This window comes from Mercenaria mercenaria, chromosome 7 (genome assembly GCF_021730395.1).
Source record: "Mercenaria mercenaria strain notata chromosome 7, MADL_Memer_1, whole genome shotgun sequence".
Lineage (NCBI taxonomy): Eukaryota > Metazoa > Mollusca > Bivalvia > Venerida > Veneridae > Mercenaria > Mercenaria mercenaria.
The window spans coordinates 3,756,498-3,781,448 of NC_069367.1; the positions used below are offsets into that span (position 1 = coordinate 3,756,498).

General features: G+C 36.1%; 1 protein-coding gene across 1 annotated transcript; it reads left to right on the top strand.

Annotated features, from left to right (window-relative positions):
• Nucleotides 1–8,935: 8,935 nt before the first annotated feature.
• LOC123555121 (thymidylate kinase-like) lies at nucleotides 8,936–23,325 on the top strand. The gene is made up of 5 exons (XM_045345728.2): nucleotides 8,936–9,378; nucleotides 11,306–11,414; nucleotides 18,288–18,378; nucleotides 19,068–19,256; nucleotides 20,400–23,325. Exons 1-5 carry the CDS (start codon nucleotides 9,126–9,128, stop codon nucleotides 20,526–20,528), a joined length of 771 nt encoding a protein of 256 aa, XP_045201663.2. The 5' UTR covers nucleotides 8,936–9,125; the 3' UTR covers nucleotides 20,529–23,325.
• Nucleotides 23,326–24,951: the final 1,626 nt, after the last annotated feature.

Genomic DNA, 24,951 nt, shown 5'->3' on the forward strand with positions numbered 1-24,951 from the left:
AGAACCCATGTTTTTAGAGAAAAAAAATGATATGAATATGAAATGTTATATAAGGTCTGGTCTCATCAGACTTTGCATGTCCAGTCTGTAGAACAATGACATACATTTCGATAGAAAGCAAAATTTGTAATAATGAGATTTGAAGTTAAATCATACACATGTAAATATTGGTCAAAGTAAGAAGTCCATTGTTGTCACGTGACTCTTGATACTATCATGCAAAAGAACGGTGTAGGACAGAAACATGTGGTGCACATTTTTCAGGTATGGTACATTTGTATCACTGGCGTAGAGGCCATGATCCAGGTATAGACCTCACAGCAAAGTGTTTACCGTGTATGAAATTTAAAAATGGTTGTGTAGTTACAAGGAAACTCGACATACCTATGTTGCACTGTAACGTAATTTTTAATCTATTTGTTTTAGGCACATCGTCGCTGCCTGTACGTTTGCTACTCCCAATAATTTGTAGTCTCTGTATTTCTATTTTTGGAGGGTTTTCTGCAATTTACCTAATTGAAAGGTTTTCTAGAGCATCATGTATATGATTGTAAGATGCAACAATATTTATATCTGTTTAAATACTATTGACAGTTATGTTTCTTTATTCGGACAGAAATACTATTAAATCCCACGGCTCAGTATTAAAGGAAAGGCTCCACCAACAAGATGTCAATCATTGCATATTCAAAAACCATTCAGACGTTCTCCAGTTTTTGACAATTTTTCCAAATAACTCAAATAATAATGAAAATTATCAATACATTTTGCCTCACCAATTTTCTAAGTTCTAATCTATTTAAAAATATTAAGTTAAAGGTGCACAAAAATATATCATGGCAGTTATTCTGATTGCAAAGTACAAGAATTTGAAAATTTGACAGTTGAAATTTGAAACCTGAACTCTGACATTCGTCATGTAGTAAAGCAGAGCAGTCAGCAGGAAAATGTAAACAGAGAGGTCATGTCAGGTAAAAAGGCACTTGTTGTACTCAATAGTGGTTTATAACACTGGCTACATGCTGACAATTTTGCAGTTCCAGTGATATTCTAAAGTAAGTATAAATTTTGTAATCTATTCTTATTCAGATTTGATACTTAATTCCTATTAATGTTTACAGTGAGTGAGTGTGGTATTTTTAACATTTCACAAGTCTAGATCAAAGACTATCAACACTTCAAATCTCTAAATGTAATCAAGTTAAATAATATACATGTATATGTCTATATATACCAATAAAACCCACAAGATATCTCATTATAGTAAGTCCTGAAAGTGGTTCTTGTGTTCCTTTGTTTGTTCATTTTGTCCTCTTGTGTAGGCTTTGTGTGTGTGCGCGTGTATGTGTGTGTGTTCCTTTGTTCGTTTTGTCCTCGTGTGTTGGCATTGTGTGTGTGTGCACGTGTGTGTGTATGTGTGTGTGTGCACGTGTATGTGTATGTGTGTGTGTTTGTGGTGTGCACGTCTGCGTGCTGTAGGTTTCGTTTTGGGGAGGCTGCGATTTTGGTACGTGGCATTCCCTGTTTGATATTTGTCTAAGACTTTGTTTTTTATACACGACAACTAGAATCCTTCAAATTCAAGTCATGATGATTAAATAGTGCCAGTGTAGAATTCAATGAGTTTTAGAGTGACACAATTCACTTTTTATATCTTCCATTTTTTCTTCCAAATCAACTAAATTCTATCGGTAAATTATAAATACTACCCTTGACCTTTTGCACATGAGTAGCTGATCAAGAGGGACCAAACATGCTACTGCTATCTTTTATCAGGATCAGTCAGCTGAGTCTACCTGGATGGAACAAACTGACCGTTTCTTGACCTCACTCACATTCACGTAATATTTTTAAAGGAAGCTCCTCCTACAATATGGTTGTAAGGCCTACATCAGACTGGCCGTCATATGGGAAATGTATGAATGAAAAAATCTATGATTTTTATTCAGTTTCAGCATGTGAAAATAAGATAGTCAAGATATGCAACATCTGGGATTATGTAACTGCAAATGGGGTCTCTGGGAAAATTTGACTGGCATGTTAATACTTTCACTTATATGCCAGTTGTGATGATATTATCTTTGGGAAAATTATCAAATATAATTGTTATAATATTAAACCGTAATTTGGCTGTTTGGAGTAGACAAGTTTAATAAGACTGTTTTAAATAATCCAATAGGTTTTATTAATACAGGATGTGTTCATATAATTTTTATATCCTTTTTACAAGTGAACCAGGAAATGTGAAGGTGTTGATAATACTTTACTGCAGCCAAGTTTGAGTTTACAACTTTTTACCAAAGTTACTGCATTACTTGATTCATCCTAGTTTAAGATATTGAATGAAGTATTGACTGTGTAAAATAATATAGTTTTACTTTACCAGAAGCAAAAGAGGAAAGAAAATGAATATATAGACGTTTCAAAATGTTTTACGTGAAAAAATAGCTCAAACATAGAAAGGGTGCCTGCATTAGTTTCCTTACATTGTCAATGAATGCACTGTTCAATACATATTTTATATTGTTTAAACTTTAACTGAACATTTTCGTCAGTCTGATACATATTTGAAAACAAAAATCATACGAGATGTTTAGTATATTCAATTAATGCTACTTTGTTGTGTAGGTGTCCATCGTTTTTCTAGTTAACTTGGCAAAATTAAATGGGGAAGAAACGTTAAGAGTTTCTGTTGCTGTCTATGTTAATCTGAGACATACTTATTCGAATGGTAAACGTTTATGCTGGTTCGATAAAAATAACACACAAAGAACTTGTAACTCTTGCTAAATGACAAATGCCAAAAGTGAAGAAAAGAATCAGCTGCAGCCTGGATAGCAGTGTGAAAATAATTTGTTATGTATACTAGTACTTTAATTTTCCCCGATCTCAACTATAAGATAGACAAAATGGAAACTTCACAGGTCGCTCAACACGACAAAAACGAAAATGTTGCAGGCTCATTTCTCAACATTTAAACATGATACAAGTAGAAAAAATAGAGACATCCGAAGATGTGTTCTTACGGCGGTGCACATGGAACCTCCAATGATACCCTGGAGTGTAACCCCATGAAAAGCGGCGTATGGTCAAGTACTTACTTGAATTATAAGTGATGTTATCATAGCCATTGCAAAGAAGAAGAAAATCCATTGGTGTGAATGTAGGTAACATATAAGTATACTGCGTAAACACGTCGTTTTATAATCATTGTTGATTTTGCATATCTGTAAAATATTTAGCAATTCTAAATGGTTTATATTGAAAATAGTTCAACAAAAAGGAGTGTGTGGGGTGGGGGTGGAGCTAAGGTATTACTTATTGACAGTACAACTAGCTACAACGATCTCAATAAGAATAGATTGAGAGAAAACATAAACATTCATTGATTTAATCTAAGATGTCAGTTAAATTGTTTTTAAGACAAAGTTCAACATTACTTTTCAGAAAACATCAGTTCCTTAAAATTGGTTGCATAAGTCAACAAATAAACATGATAACTAAATATTCGGATGAAATGTTGGTACCTTTTGATATGTTACTACTATTTGATAGCCCGCGAGGTCGTGTTAGATCCCCGGGCGGGGCGTATGTTCTCCGTAATGATTCAATTAAAGACATTGTGTCTGATATCATTCGTCCTCCACCTCTGATTCAAGTTGGGTAGTTGGCAGTTTCTTGCGGAAAACACTTTGTAGGTTAACTGCCCGCCATTACATAACTGAAATACTCTTGAAAAACGGCGTTAAACCCAAACCAGGCAAACAAAAATCATATTGATATCTCTATTTCCTACAAATATTTTCATTGTTTACTTTTTGCAGTTTTCATTATTTTTTCTAATTTAGATTTATATGTTTGTGTTATCATATATGTAAGCAGAGAATTAGCAGAATAAAATAGCTCCTATAGTGGAAGTATAAATTATATATGACAAATGATGGAGTTATGTATTTATCTAATGTTTGTATAACTCATGAATTTCCTGAATAAGAGGTAAATAAATAATTTTATATCGGATTATTCAATACAAGAGTGTTTGCTGAAGGGATAATTTGCGATCAAACTGTGCACTGCGTTCGTTTACTTGATAATAACCCGTTAATACAGTAATTATGCATGGTCTGGAATAATCAGTACATATATATCAGATATCCGGAATTTATTATTATGTTACTATTAAAATCCTGCCATGGTCTCTGAACTCTCATCTAACCCTATGTGGTCCAATGCAGTAGAATTCATAAATTAAACGAGTCTTACCTTGAAGTTGAAGTTCAAATATTATTCTATTGCTATTGGACCATAGGGTGTGATACCCTCATATATTAAATAATACACTCTTATTATGACAGAATTTTATTTTGATATACTCTGAAAAGCTGCTTGGTCACCTGATAAGATTACGTGTTCATCTCATTAAACCCAGTAGCGGTAGATTAATTTATGAACTTCAACTTTCAAGGTAAGTCTAGTTTAATTTATTAATTAGATCCTTCGGAATAACAAGTAAACAGTATGAGTATTCTTCTTCGTTTTCTTCTTCTTCCTGTGACGCGCAGAGCCCCATAAAAGCAGGCATGCTAGCACCGTTGTTTCTATTTACATTAGCATGGGAGGGTCCGCAAGTGCAATTAAAAACAGGTTTACCTGGGTGGTTCCAATACTCCCGCTTTCATAGCTTTGGGTATTGTATAATCACCCCTTGGATATGGTGCCTGCTTTTTAATTTTGTCTTTCGGCAGTTTCTCTGATATGCAGGCTCCATAACCTCAGATCCCCTTTCTAAATACCACTTTGTTTAGTTCTGCCCATTGTTTTCTCGTTTAGGGCATACTCATTATTTTAACTGGGGACCATACGCCGATTTTCATGGAATTACACGCCAGTGTATCATTGAAGGTTACATATGCATTAATACATCTGCGGGTGTTTCTAAATAGATTTTTGTACTTGTGGCATGTGTAAATGTTGAGTTCTGCTCAACCCGGGGCTAGAGGGCGTGGACGGTAGCATGCATTTCTACTACCGTCCATGAACAGGCTCAATCAAACCGAGCCTGCAACATTTTCGTTTTTGTCGTGTTGAGCGACCTGTGAAGTTTCCACTTTTTCTATTTTAAAATATTCAGCACTTAATTATGCAAGGGCTGCCGCAATCAAAGCCTTCAACGTATCCAAGGTTAGTGCTGTGACAATGCAGTTTGGCAGCTGCTTTCATATGCCCATATGACGATGGTGGAAGGGAAGAATTATTCATTCATAACCTGTGTTCTGCAGTTTTGTGGAATGAGCCTCATTGAGTGACCACGGGTGGACGCTCCTTGTGGGTGTAATTGAGGCGTTTTGTCAATGGCAACTAGGTCATTAACAATCCTATATAACATGACTGCCTTTGCCTGCACCCTCCCCTGTTTAAGACTCTCCCAACCGAGTATGTCGAACATTGCGGTGACGCTGCTTTTACGACCCAGAAACGAATATGTCAGCTCTTTTGCATCCCTTCGACCTTAGTAATGTTGACTTGGGTGCGAGGGTCCCAGACAGTGGAGGCGTACGTACGCCACTTGTGGTCTCACAAGTGTTTTAACACTAGCATGCCTCTTTGGTGGATCTTGTGTAAGATGATAGGTTATGACTCAAGAATGCAGAGGTGTTAAAATTGTTATCCTTCTTTGTGATCAAGTCTACGTTGCATTCTATGACTTGGACTGCTTTTGTTGGTTCTCTTGTTTGATATGCGAAGGACTTCACATTTAAGATAAGATAAGATAAATTCTATTTTAAGTAGGCAAGACAGAATTCCATCAGCCAGTCTCTCTTCCATTGAAGTCTGTTGAGATCCTTCCGGAGGAGGTTAGTCTGGCTACCGACTAGATAATCCTATTTTTTTAGAAAAAATATTTCTGTGATTTATTTTGATTTCATCAGTCTTGGCTTTGATTATCTAGTCTGGTAAAATCTGGCCAGAGCTTGTGACCGATATATCAAGATAAATCGTTAGCTGACCGAGTACAAGTATGGCACACTGCAATAAATATTTCCTGTGGATAGAGATCTTAATCAGCGTTTAGTGTACAGGTAGCCAGCACATGTCTGCATGGGCTGAGATTCAATACTGGGTACTGTTTAATCTGGCCAAAGAGCTATAAAAATGTTTTATACTTCTTTGATCTGACTATTTAATCATTCACACACACACACACACACAAAATCAGAAAGGTCTTTAATTATAATTATGCTAAAACTATAATACCTAAATGAAAACAAAGTACATAGTCTTCTTATTGGTTGGATTGATAAATATGTATGAATTATTTAGAATTGCATTACGTTACTTTGATCCTAGTAAGTCTTATATATGTAATAGCACAGTGCATAATAAGATAAGAAGTCAATTACCGTTCCATAAACAACAGATTGACCCACATGTTAGAACATAAATAAGTAAGTATCCTCAGCAGCAAGAATTGCATTGCCAATAGTACACAAATATTTGTTTGAAAGAATGATATTCAAGAATGATATTAAACAAATACTGAATGATGTTAAACAGATTGAACATTAGTCTGGCTACCGACTAGATATAATCCTGGTTTTTAAGAAAAGAAATAATTCTGGTATATGTTCTGACTTCATCAGTCTTGGCTCTGATTACCGTATGTTTTGAGAAGAAAAGAGACATCATTTTGAATAGGACAAGTATATACGTGCTGGGGAAAATATTTCATGATGGACCTGTGAATTCTTTACTTGTGGGTGAAACAAGACTCATAAGTGTAAATACGACTAGCTTCTACTGATTATAAAACATACCGTACGATTTGTTGTGAGTTAACTGTTGTTGTACTTTTAGTAGTTCAACCACCACCCTTGTTTAAAAGCAACATTTAAAAAACACGTTTTTTTCATCCTCAAGTAATAAGTAAGTAGACTCGCCCAGTTTAATCAATCTAGACGCATACATAGAGCGCTTACTCCACCCGATTTACATTCGGAACATTTTCACGCGTTTCGGGCTTTATCGTATGTTTAACATGGGATTTTTGAACCGTCCAAAGATGTTGGAAATGTTTGTCTCATTGTTTATTTTTTTTTTAATAAAAATGTTACTGCTTTCATTTTCTACCACTTTTTTCCCACCCTTGCCTGAAAAAACAGTAATGAGTTTGTACACTGTTCAGACAATTGTGCTCTGTTGAAATTTAACCAAACACAAGTTTACCTGCTTAAACAGAAAGCGTGATATGTCACCATGCGCGGATCCAGGGGGGGGGGGCCGGGGGTCCGGGGGTCCGGACCCCCTCTGGAAAATCTTTAAAAAAGGAAAGAAGACAAGAAGGAAAGAAAATGTTTTTCGAAAAAGGCAACATTAGGACTGCATGTAAAGTATATGCGGCTGCTGCTACATACGACCCCGACATAATTCATATTATTTATCTAAAAGAAACTAAGAATTTTACCTTCAAGAAAGCTTGATTTTATCATTTTTCCCAAATTTAACAGGTTAGTCCATAAAACGGCCCCAGAATGCAAAAAATGAAGTGCTAAATTTCAAAATTTCCATGGTGGCTTGGGGGGGGGGGGGGAGCAGGGGATCGGACCCCCTCTGAGAAAATTGGCTGTGTCCGTGCATGGTCACTATACCTGTCCAGTACTGGACATTATGGTAAACGCTTCTTTCCTGCACAAATGACAGTTTCGCAACTTCTGTCCGGTTTGTACAAATTTCTGGCCGCGATAAACCATTTGACTTGTACAAAATTTGAATAGCAAAACATACGGTCTGAACACAGACCAGACGAGGTCATGCAGACACGGTATTTTACGGATTTGCCCGGGATTTAGAAAGTCAAGCATTCAAAAAACCAAGTGTGCACCGGACAAGGTGGCAGGGGAGCGGTTTCGTAGTTTGGCCCCGTCGATTTTCTGTATAAACAGGACAGGGTAGATATAAAGGCATATCTATCTTACTGGTTATTTATCATTATTAATTCTTTAATATATCTGGGGAATGAGGAACGGTTAATGATTCTACATGGCGGGTGTTTTAAAATTCCTAGCTCCGTACTTCCGGTTGAGGCTAAAACATAAACATCAGAACAAAACGTCGGCCAGACGCTCGGCTGTCATCCATCCACTTTTTTTCAAGTGAAAATTAGGGAAATAAAGTGGTGGTTGGGAGACACATTCCACACCATCTGGGTATGCATCTATGTTCGCACTATACATATATGCTACGAAACTGGATTTAAAAATATAAAATGGATGAATGGCAGAGTTCAACGTGAGGCCCGGTTAGGCTAATTTTGGTCTATAAAATTTGGGTGATTTGGCCAATTTTCACTACATCTGGCATGGAAAGCGACATGTGCATAGGATCGGAGAGTCGTCTTTATGTAGTCTATAGTATCTGCAATGGTCCATAGTAGTTTCAAAGAAAAATAAGCAAAAACGAGATTTCTATGGATATTTCAACACTGGTACCCACACGTCAATGTGGAATTCGCAAATCTGCACTCCCCTGCCACCAAAGTAGAACCTAAATCAAGCGCACTGGTGCAGAGTTCAGAACATGTTCTCCTTGCACCTTTTTCCCAGGTGATGCATGAGGAAAACAACAATTACTTATTTATTCTCGGAAAGGGAAGTGCGCCGAAGAAGAACGGCGGAATCTACAAGACAACAACAATATGGCTGACAATGGCAGGAAGGTGAAAATGAAACTGCGTATTTTAAGTTTTACAGCACTATATGTTTCTTATATATAAAGATTAATTATTTACTAACTACAGTGATATTATTTAGACATAGTTACATTATTGTTAGCTCTCCTTTTGATGGTTTGATTATTTTACAAATATTTTCTGAATGAACAGAGCAGAACATTGTTCCAAATTCACTTGATTCACTGGGGTAGAACACTATTCCGGAATTCTGATCCGAACTAGAAATCAAGCGCGCCCCTTGATTATGCAACGAGTTTGGTTTCTTAAGAAATTTTGCTTGCTCGTCTTGTTTATTTCATTTTAGGCCCTTCATTTTATTCAGAAATAATAACTTAGAATGCAAATTTGATATTTGAATTCAACATGTCCTTCACGTTTTTGCTTAGGTTATCCCGAAATGCTTCGAAATTTCATCTTAGTCAACAAACGCTTATTACATCTCATTAGCGGAGCTGAGACACTGAATCGAGCGCGCATTTCAAAACGTTATATAAAAATGGAAAAAAGGCATGGAATACAGGAAGTTTGTCAGCGCGGGGCTCTTATAGTATTTGAAGGTGTTGACAGAAGTGGTAAAACTACACAGTGTAATCTTCTTGAGGAACGTCTCAATCGTGATAGTGGAAATGTGAAGCTGCTGAAGTTTCCAGGTAGTCCAACAAATTTGGCGTGATCCTAGGAAATTTTGAGCTTTCTTTCTTATTGATGGGGGCTTAAAGATTTAGTCTTGTCCATCCATGCATCTGTCAGAAAAAAAGTTTGTGACGTGTCTGTATATAAATTGATGAAACCTTGCATGCATGAGTCTTTATGAGTTTATCACGATATGAAATTGCACACCACCTATTTCTAGACTTATGACACTTAAATAGTTAAAAATCCACATTTTCACCTTGTGACGCTTCTATAGTCCAACTTATTTGACGCGATCAAGATAACTTCTTTGTATGGGCAATATCCCCATCAAACACTCGAAAGACCATTGAAAATACTTAAATAGTTGAAGCAATTTCCGATGAAATTTTTATCGCTGCCAATGCTTAACATGCTATAGGTCTAAATGCCGATTATTTCTTGAATTGGCCATAAATTCAAATAAAACTTGCATGTATCGAAAGGGGATTCTATTCCTCATTGATTTACATAAAAGTTATCAATCCAAAATTACGCATTTTTTTAAACCTATGTATGTGCTGTACACGATATACGTTTACCGTGTATACACGCCAAATGCGCAAGCGATAAAACCAATAACTTTACATGACTGTGTACTGTGATTCATCCTCCATTATTTTGGTCCTTCAGTGTTTTGACCTTGAGATTGTTAGTCACAAATATAAAACAATCTGAACGTCGAATTATTTTGATTAACACTTCTAGCACGAGTCTTTATCATGATATGAACTAGCACGCCTCCTATTTTTCGTCTGGCTCCACTCCCTATTTCCAGAGTTATGGCCCCAGAAATAGTCAAAAATGCACATTTCCACCTTGTGACACGCCTAGCTCAAACTAGATGCCCACGGGCAACATGTCAAGCCCTCCAACTGTCAAAAGGACTAAGAGTTACACATGACAACCCTGTCTCATTGATGTAAACGTTTATGCCAAATAAAAAATGATTGCAAAAAGTTACAATATAAGTTATTTATAGTAACAACAAAGGGAAGTAAATCTTTAAAAAATCTAAGTCCACACAAAAATCCTTACCAGTAGAGATAGATCAAAATCCACCTCAAAATTGGATGTAACATGCATATTGTACTACAGAAAGGTGGTCATGATTTTTCCCTACGACCAGTGAGTAATAAAAAAGTTACAATATACCCCGGTAAGCTATTTAAAGTAACGACAAAGGGAAATAATTCTAGGTTCTTGCACATGACACTCCGTCTCATGATGGTGAACAGTTGTGCCAAGTCACATCAAAATCCCTCCATGCATGAAAAAGAAATGCTCCGGACAAAGTCGTTTTTTGTATCTGACCCTTGACCTCTAAGTGTGACCTTGACCTTAGACTTAGGGTCCAGGTTGTTGTGCATGACACTCCGTCACATGCTTGTGAACATTTGTGCCAAGTTACATTAAAATCCCTCCATGCATGAAGAAGAACCAGTATGATATTTAAGTATAAACAACCCATTTTCTGGTATGTACATGTGCCTTTATATGAACATAGGACTTGAATATCAAAAGATGTTTTATAAACTTGAAAAAATCACGTGCTGAATGTCCAAGTGTTGTATTTGAGGAACTTTGTCTCCTCTTGTAGACGTTTATCCCTCCTACTTCTGTAGGTAAGAATTGCCGACATTTCTATCTTTAAGACAGTGACATATTTTGGCATTTTTTAACATGACTTTGTGTGCAGTTTTCTAGTGTGTTAACACCTGTATTAAAAATGTGGCATAACTTTGAGACATAAAACATTGATGAATATGGACACGGGTCTGCATGAAACTTGGTCAGAATATTTCTTTATAAAGTTCTAAATCAAGTTGAAAGTTTAATTTGGAATTTGGATGTCTTCAGATATACTGTAAATTGGTATGATAATGATGATAATTATGTTTCCAGATAGAACAACTGTAATAGGAGAGATGATAAATGATTACCTTGGTTGCAAGAAAGATGTTGAAGACCATGCAGTCCATTTGCTCTTCTCCGCAAACAGATGGGAAAGGGTGTAAGTATTACAGATGAAACAATAGATGGAAAAGGGTGTAAGAATTCCAGGTGAAACAACAGATGGAAAAGGGTGTAAGAATTCCCGGTGAAGCAACAGATGGAAAAGGGTGTAAGAATTCCCGGTGAAGCAACAGATGGAAAAGGGTGTAAGTAGTCCAGGTGAAACAACAGATGGAAAAGGGTGTACTTATTCCTGGTGAAACAATAGATGGGAAGGTTGTAAGTATTCCAGGAGAAACAACAGATAGGAAGGGTGTTCATATTCCAGGTGAAACAACAGATGGAAAAGGATGTTGTAAGTATTCCAGGTGAAACAATAGATGGGAAGGGTGTAAGTATTCCAGGAGAAACAACAGATGGAAAAGGATGTTGTAAGTATTCCAGGTGAAACAATAGATGGGAAGGGTGTACATATTCCAGGTGAAACAACAGATGGAAAAGGATGTTGTAAGTATTCCAGGTGAAACAATAGATGGGAAGGGTGTAAGTATTCCAGGTGAAACAATAGATGGGAAAGGGTGTAAGTATTCCAGGTGAAGCAGCAGATGGGAAAGGGTGTAAGTATTCCAGGTGAAGCAACAGATGGGAAAGGGTGTAAATATTCCAGGTGAAGCAACAGATGGGAAGGGTGTAAGTATTCCAGGTGAAGCAACAGATGGGAAAGGGTGTAAATATTCCAGATGGAACAACAGATGGGAAAGGGTGTAAATATTCCAGGTCAAGCAACAGATGGGAAGGGTGTAAGTATTCCAGGTGAAGCAACAGATGGGAAAGGGTGTAAGTATTCCAGGCGAAGCAACAGATGGGAAAGGGTGTAAATATTCCAGATGGAACAACAGATGGGAAAGGGTGTAAATATTCCAGGTTGAACAATAGATAGTTAAGGGTGTAAGCATTCCAGGTTGAACAATAGATAGTTAAGGGTGTAAGCATTCCAGGTGAAGCAACAGATGGGAAAGGGTGTAAGTATTCCAGGTGAAGCAACAGATGGGAAAGGGTGTAAGTATTCCAGGTGAAGCAGCAGATGGGAAAGGGTGTAAGTTTTCCAGGTGAAGCAGCAGATGGGAAAGGATGTAAGTATTCCAGGTTGAACAACAGATAGTTAAGGGTGTAAGCATTCCAGGTGAAGCAACAGACAGTTAAGGGTGTAAGCATTCCAGGTGAAGCAACAGATAGTTAAGGGTGTAAGTATTCCAGGTGAAGCAACAGATAGTTAAGGGTGTAAGCATTCCAGGTGAAACAACAGATAGTTAAGGGTGTAAGCATTCCAGGTGAAGCAACAGATAGTTAAGGGTGTAAGTATTCCAGATTGAACAACAGATGGGAAATGGTGTAAGTATTCCAGGTGAAGCAACAGATAGTTAAGGGTGTAAGTATTCCAGGTGAAGCAACAGATAGTTAAGGGTGTAAGTATTCCAGGTGAAACAACAGATAGTTAAGGGTGTAAGCATTCCAGGTGAAGCAACAGATAGTTAAGGGTGTAAGTATTCCAGATTGAACAACAGATGGGAAATGGTGTAAGTATTCCAGGTGAAGCAACACATGTACAGGAAACGGAATAGTGAACACTGCAGACCATGTAAAATATATCTGAAAAAAAATCCACTAAGGCCTACAAAATGATATCCTGCATCTGACGCCACTGCTTACCTGTAAAACTATATTACTGTTGATGTAAGATATATGTTTGTAGATAATTAATTGATGTAAAAAATATCGCGATATGTATCTCGGTATGATACATGTCTCATTACAGGCGAAACTAATTTAGTGTGCTACATTTGTCAGACCTTATGTAATTACGTAATAACCGGTTTTTGATTAAATTTTATTATATTTTAAATTTATATATTGTTAGCTCATCTGATTTTTTTTTAAAAATGAGTTATTGTCATCACTTGATTGGTACCAACATTGCCTGGTTAATTTTTAGCTCATCTGATTTTTTGAAAAAAAATGATGAGTTATTGTCATCACTTGAGCGGTTGTCGGCGTCGGCGTTGCCTGGTTAAGTTTTATGTTTAGGTCAGCTTTTCTCCTAAACTATCAAAGCTATTGCTTTGAAACTTGGAATACTTATTCCCCATCATAAGCTGACCCTGTATAGCAAGAAACATAACTCCATCTTGCTTTTTGCAAGATTTATTGCCCCTTTTGTACTTAGAAAATATCAGATTTCTTGGTTAAGTTTTATGTTTAGGTCAACTTTTCTCCTAAACTATTAAAGCTATTGCTTTGAAACTTGGAATACTTGTTCACCATCATAAGCAGACCCTGTACATCAAGAAACATAACTCCACCTTGCTTTTTGCAAGATTTATTGCCCCTTTTGGACTTAGAAAATCAGTTTTCTTGGTTAAGTTTTATGTTTAGGTCAGCTTTTATCCTAAACTATCAAAGCTATTGCTTTAAAACTTGCAACACTTGTTCACCATCATAAGTTGACCCTGTACAGCAAGAAACATAACTCCGTCCTGCTTTTTGCAAGATTTATGGCCCCTTTTGGACTTAGAAAATATCAGATTTCTTGGTTAAGTTTTATGTTTAGGTCAACTTTTTCTCTTAAACTATCAAAGCTATTGCTTTGAAACTTGCAACACTTGTTCACCATCATAAGCTGACCCTGTACAGCAAGCAACATAACTCCATCCTACTTTTTGCAATAATTATTGCCCCTTTTGGACTTAGAAAATCATTTTCTTGGTTGAGTATTATGTTTAAGTCAACTTTTCTCATAAACTATCAAAGCTATTGCTTTAAAACTTTCAACAGTTTTTCACCATCATAAGTGGACACTGTACATCAAGAAACATAACTCTATCCTGCTTTTTGCAAGAATGATGGCCCTTTTTAGACTTAGAAAATCATGGGTAGGACAATATTTCTATTACACAAAAAAAATCAGATGAGCGTCAGCACCCGCAAGGCGGTGCTCTTGTTATGTTTAGATCAGCTTTTCTCCTAAGCTGTCAAAGGTATTGCTTTGAAACTTGCAACACTTGTTCACCATCAATAGCTGACCTTGTACATTAAGAAACATAACTCTGTCCTGCTTTTTGCAAGAATAATTGCCCCTTTTGGACTTGAAAAATCAGATTTATTGGTTAAGTTTTATGTTTAGGTCAGCTTTTCTCATAAACTGTCTAAGCTATTGATTTAAAACTTGCAACACTTGTTCACCATCATAAGCTGACCCTGTACAGCAAGAAACGTAACTCTGTCCTGCTTTTTGCAAGAATTATGGCCCCTTTTGGACTTAGAAACTATCAGATTTATTGGTTAAGTTATATGTTTAGGTAAACTTTTCTCCTAACCTATCAAAGCTATTGCTTTGAAACTTGCAACTTTCGTTCATCAACATAAGCTGACTCTGTACATCAAGAAACATAACTCCATCCTGCTTTTTGCAAAAAATTATGGCCCTTTTTGAACTTAGAAAATCATGGGTAGGACAGTTTTTCTATTATACACAAAAAAATCAGATGAGCGTCAGCACCCGCAAGGCAGTGCTCTTGTTTTAACTTTGTAATATTTTTATCCTCTGCCGATGAAATCGGGAGGGGGATATTGAAATGGCTTGCGCCCATCCGTCCGCAGCCATTTCTCAGTAACTAGCAGGTAAAATTTCATGAAACTTGAACTAAACATGGACCAACATACTGCGATAATGCCCGTCAAGATTTTTTTTTTTTATTGCATTGGTCAATTTCCCTTAGACTTATTGCCCTTGATTTAATGAAAAATGTCCATCCGCAGCCATTTCTCAGTAACTAGCTGGTAGAATTTCATTAAACTTGAAATAAACATGAACCAACATACTGCGATGATGCTCATCAAGTTTTTTTTGGATTGGTCAATTTTCCTTGGAGTTATTGCCCTTTAATTGTTTAAAAATCCACAGATATGTGCATAACAAACAAAACCATGTGGTAGAATTTCATTAAACTTCTTTCATTCTTTTCCCTGAAAATTTACTATAAACATGTGAAGTTGTGTACACACACCTGGTCACAACCTTGCCTTTGTCACCCCCCCCCCCCCCCCCCCCCCCCCCCCCCCAACCTCCCAAAAAAAAAAGAATTTTCTTTTTAGCTTGACTATTTGAAGAATAGGGGAGCTATCCTACTCGCCATGGTGTCGGCTTGAGCGTCACACAAGTGTTGAAGTTTGCATACCACCCCAAATATTTTCAAAGTCCATTGAGATATTGCTTTGATATTTTGTATACTTGTATGCCATCATGACCCCAGTCTGTAAAAAGGAGCAGGCAACTCTTTCAAGCATTTTGACTGAATTCTCGCCCCTTTTCGACTTAGAATAAATGTTAGTTTGTGTACCACCCCAAATATTTTCAAAGTCCATTGAGATATTGCTTTGATATTTTGCATACTTGTTTACCATCATGACCCCAGTCTGTAAAAAGGAGGAGGCATCTCTATCAAGAATTTTGACTGAATTATGGCCCCTTTTCGACTTAGAATATGTTTATTGTAATGTTATAGTTTTACTCAAAGCTAATATACTATCAAGCACTGAGAATAGTCGGGCACGCTGTCCACTGACAGCTCTTGTTATTATTATTTTTCAAATCTTAAATGAATATTTATCAACATGCAATGTTGTACCATTCCCCCACCTCACTTCTCCACCCAGTCATCCAGTCAACTCATGTCTACTAGCCGATCATGCAGCCCACCTCCCACACACACACACTCCATTTTTATACGCCTGAAGAGACGTATTATGTTATGGTCCCATGTCCGTCCATCCGTCCGTTAGCAATTTCGCGTCCGCTCTGTAACTCTTGAACCCCTTGAAGGATTTCAAAGAAACTTGACACAAATGTTCACTACACCAAGACGACATGCAGAGCGCATATTTTGGATGTGTCATTTCAAGGTCAAGGCCACACTTGGGGGTCAAAGGTCATATGAGTGTGTTTCGTGTCAGCTCTGTAACTCTTGAACTGCATGAAGGATTTCAAAGAAACTTGGCACAAATGTTCACCACACTGAGACGATGTGCAGAGTGCTTGTTTCGGATGACTAGCTTTCAGGTCAAGGTCACCCTTAGGAGTGAAAGGTCATATGGGTGTGTTTTGTGTATGCTCTGTTACTCTTGAACTGCTTGAATGATTTCAAAGAAACTTGGCACAAATGTTCACCACAGTGAGACGACGTGCAGAGAAATGTTGATTTCTTTATGATCTCAGGCTAATGATGTTAAAATGTTAATTTCTTTATTGTTTCAGGCCATTGGTGTTTAAATTGTTGATTTCTTTATGGTCTCAGGCCAGTGATGTAAGAATTGTTGATCTGGTTATGGTTCAGGGCAATGATGTTAGAAATGTTGATTTGTTTATGCAGGCTTTCAAGTGGCTCTAAAATTCCTAAAATATCCTAATTTTTTGATGCCTCCCGAAAATTCCTAAAAGAATACCCAGAAAGGGCCAAATTCCTAAAAAAAAAAAGCTCAACTATTCAAAAAATAGTCTAGCTATTCTACACACCCTGGCGTCGGCGTCACACCTTGGTTAAGTTTTTGCATGCAAGTACATACACTTACCATTTAAAGGCATATAGCTTGGGTCAAGTTCCATAACTCTGACATGTATTTTGAGCAAATTATGCCCCCTTTTGGACTCTCCAAAACTAATGCAGATAATGAATTGAAACTTCACATGTGTCTTCGGGGTTATAAAACTAGTTGATAGCAGCAAGTCCCATAACTCTGACCTTCGTTTTGGCCAAATTATGCCCTCTTTTGGACTTAGAAAATTCTGGTTAGTTTTGCGTGCAAGTACATACAGCTAGTATTACTAAAAGGCATATAGATTTGAAACTTATTTTTTCTTTTTCTAGGTCAATTACCAACCTTACTTGGTCAAGTCCCATAACTCTGACATGTACTTTGGGAAAATTATGCCCCCTTTTGGACTTAGAAAATTCTGGTTAAGTTTTTACATGCAAATTACTATCTCCAAAAGTAATGCAGATATTGAATTGAAACTTCACGTGTCTTCGGGGTTATAAAACTACATGATAGCAGCAAGTCCCATAACTGATTTGCATTTTGGTCAAGTTATGTCCCTATTTGAACTTAAAACTCGTTTGATATTTAACATTTTCAGTAATATTTTCCTGCTTCTGGGACAATATTTCAAATAGTCGAGCTTGGCTGTCTTATGGACAGCTCTTGTTTAAATTATCCCTATTTTTTTTGTAATTTCTGTCTGAACTTAAATTTGTTTTGCACAAAGTCGTGCATGATTAATATTATAATGAACCAATTAATTCATTAAGATTCATTTACAGAGGATGATTCTGTGCTCCCCCCCCACCCCCCCATCCGTCCTAAATTAAGAGGAATAACCCTTTAGTACCTCAACATTTAGACAAAAAAAATACACCAGTGGCCCCCATTTCATACCTGTATATCAAAAGCTTTCAGGGGGAGAGCCTGCTCTTCCAAACACGGATAAAAAAGGCTTTACTCCCATACCTACCCCTCTTGGTGCTATGTACCTCACCAGTGACAACCTGGGTCTGGTAATGATTAAAAGCAACAATATATATGGTCAATGGGCGGGCTCGACATGTTGTGGACATTTAGTCCTAATTTCTCCCTTACTTTTGGCAAAAATAGCCGTAATTTTAGCCCTACCAGTAATTTTTTGCAAAATAGTGTTTGAAAGCCTGTTTATGGTTTCAGGCCAATGATATTAGAATTGTTGATTTGTTTATGGTTTCAGGGCAATGATGTTAGAATTGTTGATTTCTCTATGGTTTCAGGGCAGTGATGTTAGAATTGTTGATTTCTTTATGGTTTCAGGCCAATGATGTTAGAATTGTAGAATTGTTTATGGTTTCAGGCCAATGATGTTAGAATTGTTGAACAAAGGTACCACATTGATTGTTGACAGATATGCATATTCTGGTGTGGCATTTACAGCAGCTAAACCGGTAATTACCTTTTACAGTAATCACAAGTTTCTATTAAAGATATCCAATGCCAATCTTTCATGTATAAAAATATTTGATGTCAGATGTTGAAAATCCTCCTCAAATGTATTTAATTTTACTGTTATTTATACGTATATAAATTAATTGTTTATATAGAATGACATGCAGTAACAGTTGATTACATGTATTTAAAAACTTTCCATTTTCAGTGTTAGTACACATATGTGACATTTATACGGTGTTTAGCATCACATGTATCAAGTGTATGCTATTTAAACTTAATGCATTACTGTTAATTAATAGATAGATAACGTCGCAATTGTTCAATCTGGTGAATTTAATGGCTGGGAATCTGATTTTAATGTTAAATGCCACAAAATAAGTGCAATTTATAATATTATCTTGTTTACAAAAGAAAAGAAAATATGATGTAAATATAAGAAATGAAATTTTTTTTCCAGTGTTCATGAACAATGAATGATAGAATAAAATTGGCAAATTAAACATGAATCGCACTATGGATTTGCTGTTCCTGTTCTTTCGTTCATTTTACATGAAACACTGAAAAATGTCATTTCATTTCTTAAGTATTAGTGAAGATAAAAACCATCCCAAATATTGAAATATTGTCTACCATATATTTTTTTTTTTTAAGAATGTCCTGAATAAACACAAATATTTTGTTTTAGGGTTTCAATATAGACTGGTGTAAGCAGCCCGACATTGGTCTTCCGCGACCGGATACTGTACTGTACCTTACATTGAGTAGCGAGGCAGCGGCTAAACGAGGAGGGTTTGGTGAAGAAAGATACGAACAAACGGATTTCCAGAAAACTGTGGCAGGCAATTTTGAACTGCTGAAAGATAAAAGCTGGCAGGTTTGTTATGACATGCTTTGAATATTCATGAATATTCAGAACTCGTTAATATTCATGAGGGGACTAATTTTGAACAGTAACTTTAAAACTATTGAAGGAAATTCAATATAACTTGATACAATAATATGAAATAACAAAAATGTATAAGAACAATGGCTCTTTCTTGAATGATAATAGAATAAATCTCCCAGATTTAAAATAAAAAGGGTACAGTGAGTAGAGATTAATAGAACACCAAGTATTATTTATTCCTATCATAACATTTCAGTGGGGAGGGGTGGAAGAGGTATGAATCACCTTAAAGGCACTTTAAAGGATGGAATAAGATTTATATTCTCCCCAGTCCAAGCCAGATGTTGTCAAATACATATGTCAGTAGTTTTGATAATCATAGCATGTAAGTGTAATGAATTAAATCATTTCAAATGTTGATTGTACATAATAGCAGTCATGGTTTAATTGAGTCTGTTCATGGGAGGTAATGAAATACGCAACACCCCTCGCGTCCCACTAGCACCAGCCTGGGTGGAATTATGTGTCCAACCACACAGTGGTGTGGGAGACATATTGATTTACTCCAGTCTGTCTGTCTGTCACAAAGCTTGTCCGCACTCTAAGTCAAACCCTTTTCATCCGATCTTCACCAGACTTGAACAAAATGTATTTGACCGTAAGACCTCGGCCAAGTTTGATAAATAGCCAAATCCGCCGAGGCACTTTTGAATTATGGCCCTTGAATTACTGATTGAGTCCAATCGTCCAAGCCGTCTAATTGGGTCCATTTAGAGAAACTAGACATTTTTCATAGGGGCAGTTGTGGGAGACATGCGCTTTTCTCAAAAGCATCTCTAGTTCGATTATAGTAAAAATGAGTACTCCATGATCCCAAAGGACTAGAAAATATAACAACACAGTCCAAGTACGGGGAGACTTTTAACAGTCGCCACACGGCACTTAAAGACTACTGTTATTATAGGTTATAAAATCTGTGAAAAGATCCTTCAGAAGCATAGAACGCAACCAAACAACATGATAGCAGACGGTTTGGTTGATTCTGTTCATTGGAGGTGAGGAAATCACCATATTTCATCAATTTGCATAAATTATAGAAATTTTAATGAGCTAATTATTTTCGTGTTTCAGGTGATAGATGCTGACAAATCAGTTGATGATCTTCATAGAGAATTGCTGGACATTTGTAGTAAGACAATTCAAGATGTAGGAGACAAACCAATATATAAATTATGGACAGAGGGAAAATATGTACTCTGATGAAAAACTTTGAGAAAAATATATTTAGTGTTAGTAAAGTACAGGAAAGGTTACCAAGAGTATTCATATATATCATGTAATGTGATCATTGAATATGACTGAATTATTTTTCAGAGGATGTAGACATTTCTGAATGTGTTAAACTTAATTTTTGTGTCCGAGTCTAATTTGATTCTGACAATCAGTTGCTCAAGGCAGATAAACTACATTAGGAATAGTGATTGTGTATTGTTCCACTATTTCATACATAATTTATTCGTTTTTATTCCCTTCATGTGCATTATAAGTTAGGATAACTTTTAAGGTGTACGCTAGAGTCCGTATATGAGATGGGCGAAATTTTACCCAACTATAGAATTTCTTCAAACTTTAGATAAAGAAGGTCAATTGTCTAAGAAACAAAAATATGCAATTATAGTCATAGGTCACTAGTAAAAAAAAAAATGAAGAATTGAAAAAGAGTTATCTGCCCTTGAAAATGGCCTTTCTCCCCAAAAATAGATGACAATTAGAGATGATGTGCAGAGTGCATGAACCACTGGCGCCAGATCAGAAAGAAAATGCCTCTGTACATGTTATACCCTACCCCTAGGTATTCTATAAGAACCATGGTCGTGAACGGGAAAATATACTAACCCATTTCAATCGCGTATTTCATACCTAAAACACGCAGTTCAGTAAATGTGTACTATTGATATTAAACAAGTGGTAATTTATCTTCCGTTGTGTACCGGTCACATTGTCTCAATATTTCATATTGCAGAGATGCTCCATATATTTTATGACCATGGTTCTTATAGAATACCTAGGGGTAGGGTATAACATGTACAGAGGCATTTTCTTTCTGATCTGGCGCCAGTGGCATGAACCAGGGTGGTAGTTCAAAGGTCTAGGTCAAATCTGCTCATCATATTTTGTGTCCAGAGCATAACATAAAAAATAAAGGTATTGACTTGAAAACTTTGAAGTTTAGACAGGTAGTTTTGAGACAATGTGCAGACTGCAACAGTCTACATTACTGCCCCCATCCATCCCCATCCCCCCACCCCATCAAAAAAAAAAAATGAAATTTATTAATTTTTTGCCTTTTAGTATCCTGTCACCACTGCACACGCACCCTACTCCCAGCACACTTGATTATAACTCAGTTTTATAATGAGGACACTGGATTCCAAACATACTACATGTACTACTGTTAGAAAATTTATCATATCAGTTTCTATTAGGATAGTTCTGCATGTTTGATATACTGGAAGTGATGGCTTAACGTCATTTTTCTGGAAAACCTAGAATAAAGCCTGGATTCTACGTACCGAAATGAAAATCATTTTATGAATTAATGGAAACCTGTGAGTACATTTATTGCAATGGGACTGTTGCTATATTTCTTAAGTCAAAATATGATGTTAAAACACATGACCCATTCAAAATAATGTCTTAAAAATTAGAGTGAAATGTCCAGTTCGCATTAATTATTGTCAGATATCTCAAAATTAAGCACATGGACTTATACATTATATTTCTCCAAATTGTAGGCCACATATTTTTTTATAACTATGAGAAGTTCCATCAAAATCTACTTTGTAGAAAAATTTCTATTTGCGAAAATGTTATGTAAGATTTTGCCATAGACTCTCATTATAAAATTTTGTGCGAGGTCAAAATCAGTCTAGCAAAAAATCAAGCACGCGACCGTATCTATTTTATTTGCTGAATTTTCTAGGTACATGTATATTCAGAAGTTTTGAAAAATCAGAGTTTAATCAAATTCTACATTGTAGAAAATGTTTTTATCCAAACGTGCAGAACTACCTTAACATATTTTGGTTTCATGGGTCATTGTAATAAATCTAAAACTTTGAAAATATCGAGAGCTGTTCTATTTCATCTCCTTGGTTACAGTAAAGCATACAAAGTCATATCTCAGTAACTTTACACAATGCTTCCCAAGTCACCAAACCTTTTTTGACATAAAAAGTTTGGTTAAAGTAGCTGAAAGCAAACATCAAGTTGTATCTTGGTTACACCTGTATAGCATTGAAACTTCACAAACTGCTTCCCAGACATGAAGTCTACGGAAATACCTAAGTAAGATAACTTTTGGTTGAATTCGGTGTAAACGTTCAATTTGAAAATTCAGTTAAAAGTTTTGTAATAAACTACTAAGCTATATCTTAGGAACTGACCTCCGTGGCCGAGTGGTTAAGGTCGCTGACTTCAAATCACTTTCCCCTCATCGATGTGGGTTTGAGCCTTACTCGGTGCGTTGAATTCTTCATGTGAGGAAGCCATCCAGCTGGCTTATGGAAGGTCGGTGGTTCTACCCAGGTGCCCGCTCGTGATGAAGTAATACACGGAGGGGCACTTGGGGTCTTCCTCCACCATTAAAGCTGGAAAGTCGCCATATGACGTATCATGTGCCGGTGCGACGTTAAATCCAACCAAAAAAAAAAAGTATCTTAGGAACAAATGAATGTATCAGATTGAAACTTCTTACTATGTCTCTTCGCGATCGAATTTTTTTTTGTTTTGCTTAACAAAGTTAGATAATTATTGATTGATGTGGATAAGAATTATCAACCTTTCTTTAGTTTTGAAATTAGATAAAATTTAACACACAACTATCAGGCAGTACCTCAGTTACAATTGTTTCAGTTTGTTATGGATTGAAACTTCTTACAATCCTTATTAGTCATCAAACCTACTGAAAAATATGTTAGATAATTCTTGGTTGAATTTCTCGAAAATCACAGCCTTTATGTACTAAGAAATTTCAAAGTTCTGCATGCAATTATCTCAGTTACAGCTGTATGTGTAGGATTTAAACTATACACAATGCTTCCCAGTGATAATTTTTTTTGCATTTCCAAGTTAGGTAACTCTTGATGTATTTAGATAAGAATTATTGCCCTTTTTTCATTAGAAATCAGGGTTAATGTTCTGCTTGCAACTACCAAGCTATCTCAGTTATATCGGTTTATTATGGATTCACTAAATACTTCCTAGTCATCAGTTCTACAAAAAAATAAACCAAAGTTAGATAACTCCTAAATTTAATGTTCATGTACGGTCACTTTCTTTTAAAAACATAATCTTCGGCAGGTGACAATATTTTGTTTACCAACTAACAATAACAAAACTTATTAATGATACCTTCATAGGTGTGAAAAACAATTATCTGTGTATTTATATTTTGTGTATTTGCTATAAAAGTTCAAAATATCTTAACCCTTACCTTGCTAAATTTCTATAATGAACTTGTCCATCATTCAGTTTGGACAGTACCATTAACTGTTAAAAGGGGTGCATACCAAAAAATTATTGACTGAATGGCGAACAGTGCAGACCATGATCAGCCTGCACGGATGTGCAGGCTGATCTTGGTCTGCACTGGTCACAAAGGCAAAACCAATCGCCGCCAGCAGGCTAAGGGTTAATATAAGAGGGAGAAATTAATTGATATTTTGTTGAATAGGTGGCTTTTCATAAAACTACATTTTTGTGGAGTATTAAAAAGACATATATTCTTATTAATTATCAGATATTGATATTCGCATAGTGCATGTTCCATGATTTATAAGGGCTGGTCTATTTATATCTCCGGGATAAGAGAAACATTCTTTTTCATTATAAAGTATCATTTTAAGTGATGTTTTTCTGTTGAAATGATTCAGTTTTGATATATAACAGAAATATAAATTGCAGATTTTGAAAAAAGAAAAACTTAAAAGACATTGAACATAATATGGACAGATGAAATAAATATGAGACTCGGTATAAATATATACAGTCACCCTCTCAGAAATTAGTGGAAAATCCTCTGAAAACCGTAATCCTCTGAAAAACAGACTTTTGACTTGGTCTGTGCAGGGTTCGGTTTCCAGAGTTTTTACTGTAATGCATGAGAATAGTAATCCTCCAAACTATTCAGATCAAATATATAGAGGATATTTGTTTGTTTTGATAAATATGGAATATATCTCACTGAGAAGTGAGAAAATTTCAAATACTTCGAGGTGAGGTATATTCTATATTCACGAAAAAACAAACAAATTTTCTTTTTATTTTATGCTCAATTACGTTGAGATGTGCATTTTGCAACTATTTTAATCTCAGCGCGGGAAACAGACGCGCGTAAACAGACATGACGTCAGACGTGCTGTGACGTTATAAAGACGCATGCAACATAAAGTTCCATTTTGTTTTATTTTTTGCTGCATAACGGTATGAAATTCTCTTTAAGTAAAATAATTTGAATCGAGAAATATACTATAAAGAACAAAATGCGGCTACAATTTTTATCCTGTTTTAAGCAAATAATTTAAAATTCATACACAATGTAATGAGGGGGTGGAGCTATATCTCTCACAGTGTGAAAATATAGATTTCATATTTTCACAGTGTGAGTGATGAAATATGAATA

Excerpts from the sequence above, each read along its gene's own strand:
- LOC123555121 (XM_045345728.2), top strand. The coding sequence starts at position 9,126 with ATGCTTCGAAATTTCATCTTAGTCAACAAACGCTTATTACATCTCATT. Across the intron at positions 18,379-19,067 it reads CATTTACAGCAGCTAAACCG|GGTTTCAATATAGACTGGTG; the intron begins GTAATTACCTTT and ends ATTTTGTTTTAG. Across the intron at positions 19,257-20,399 it reads TGAAAGATAAAAGCTGGCAG|GTGATAGATGCTGACAAATC; the intron begins GTTTGTTATGAC and ends TTCGTGTTTCAG.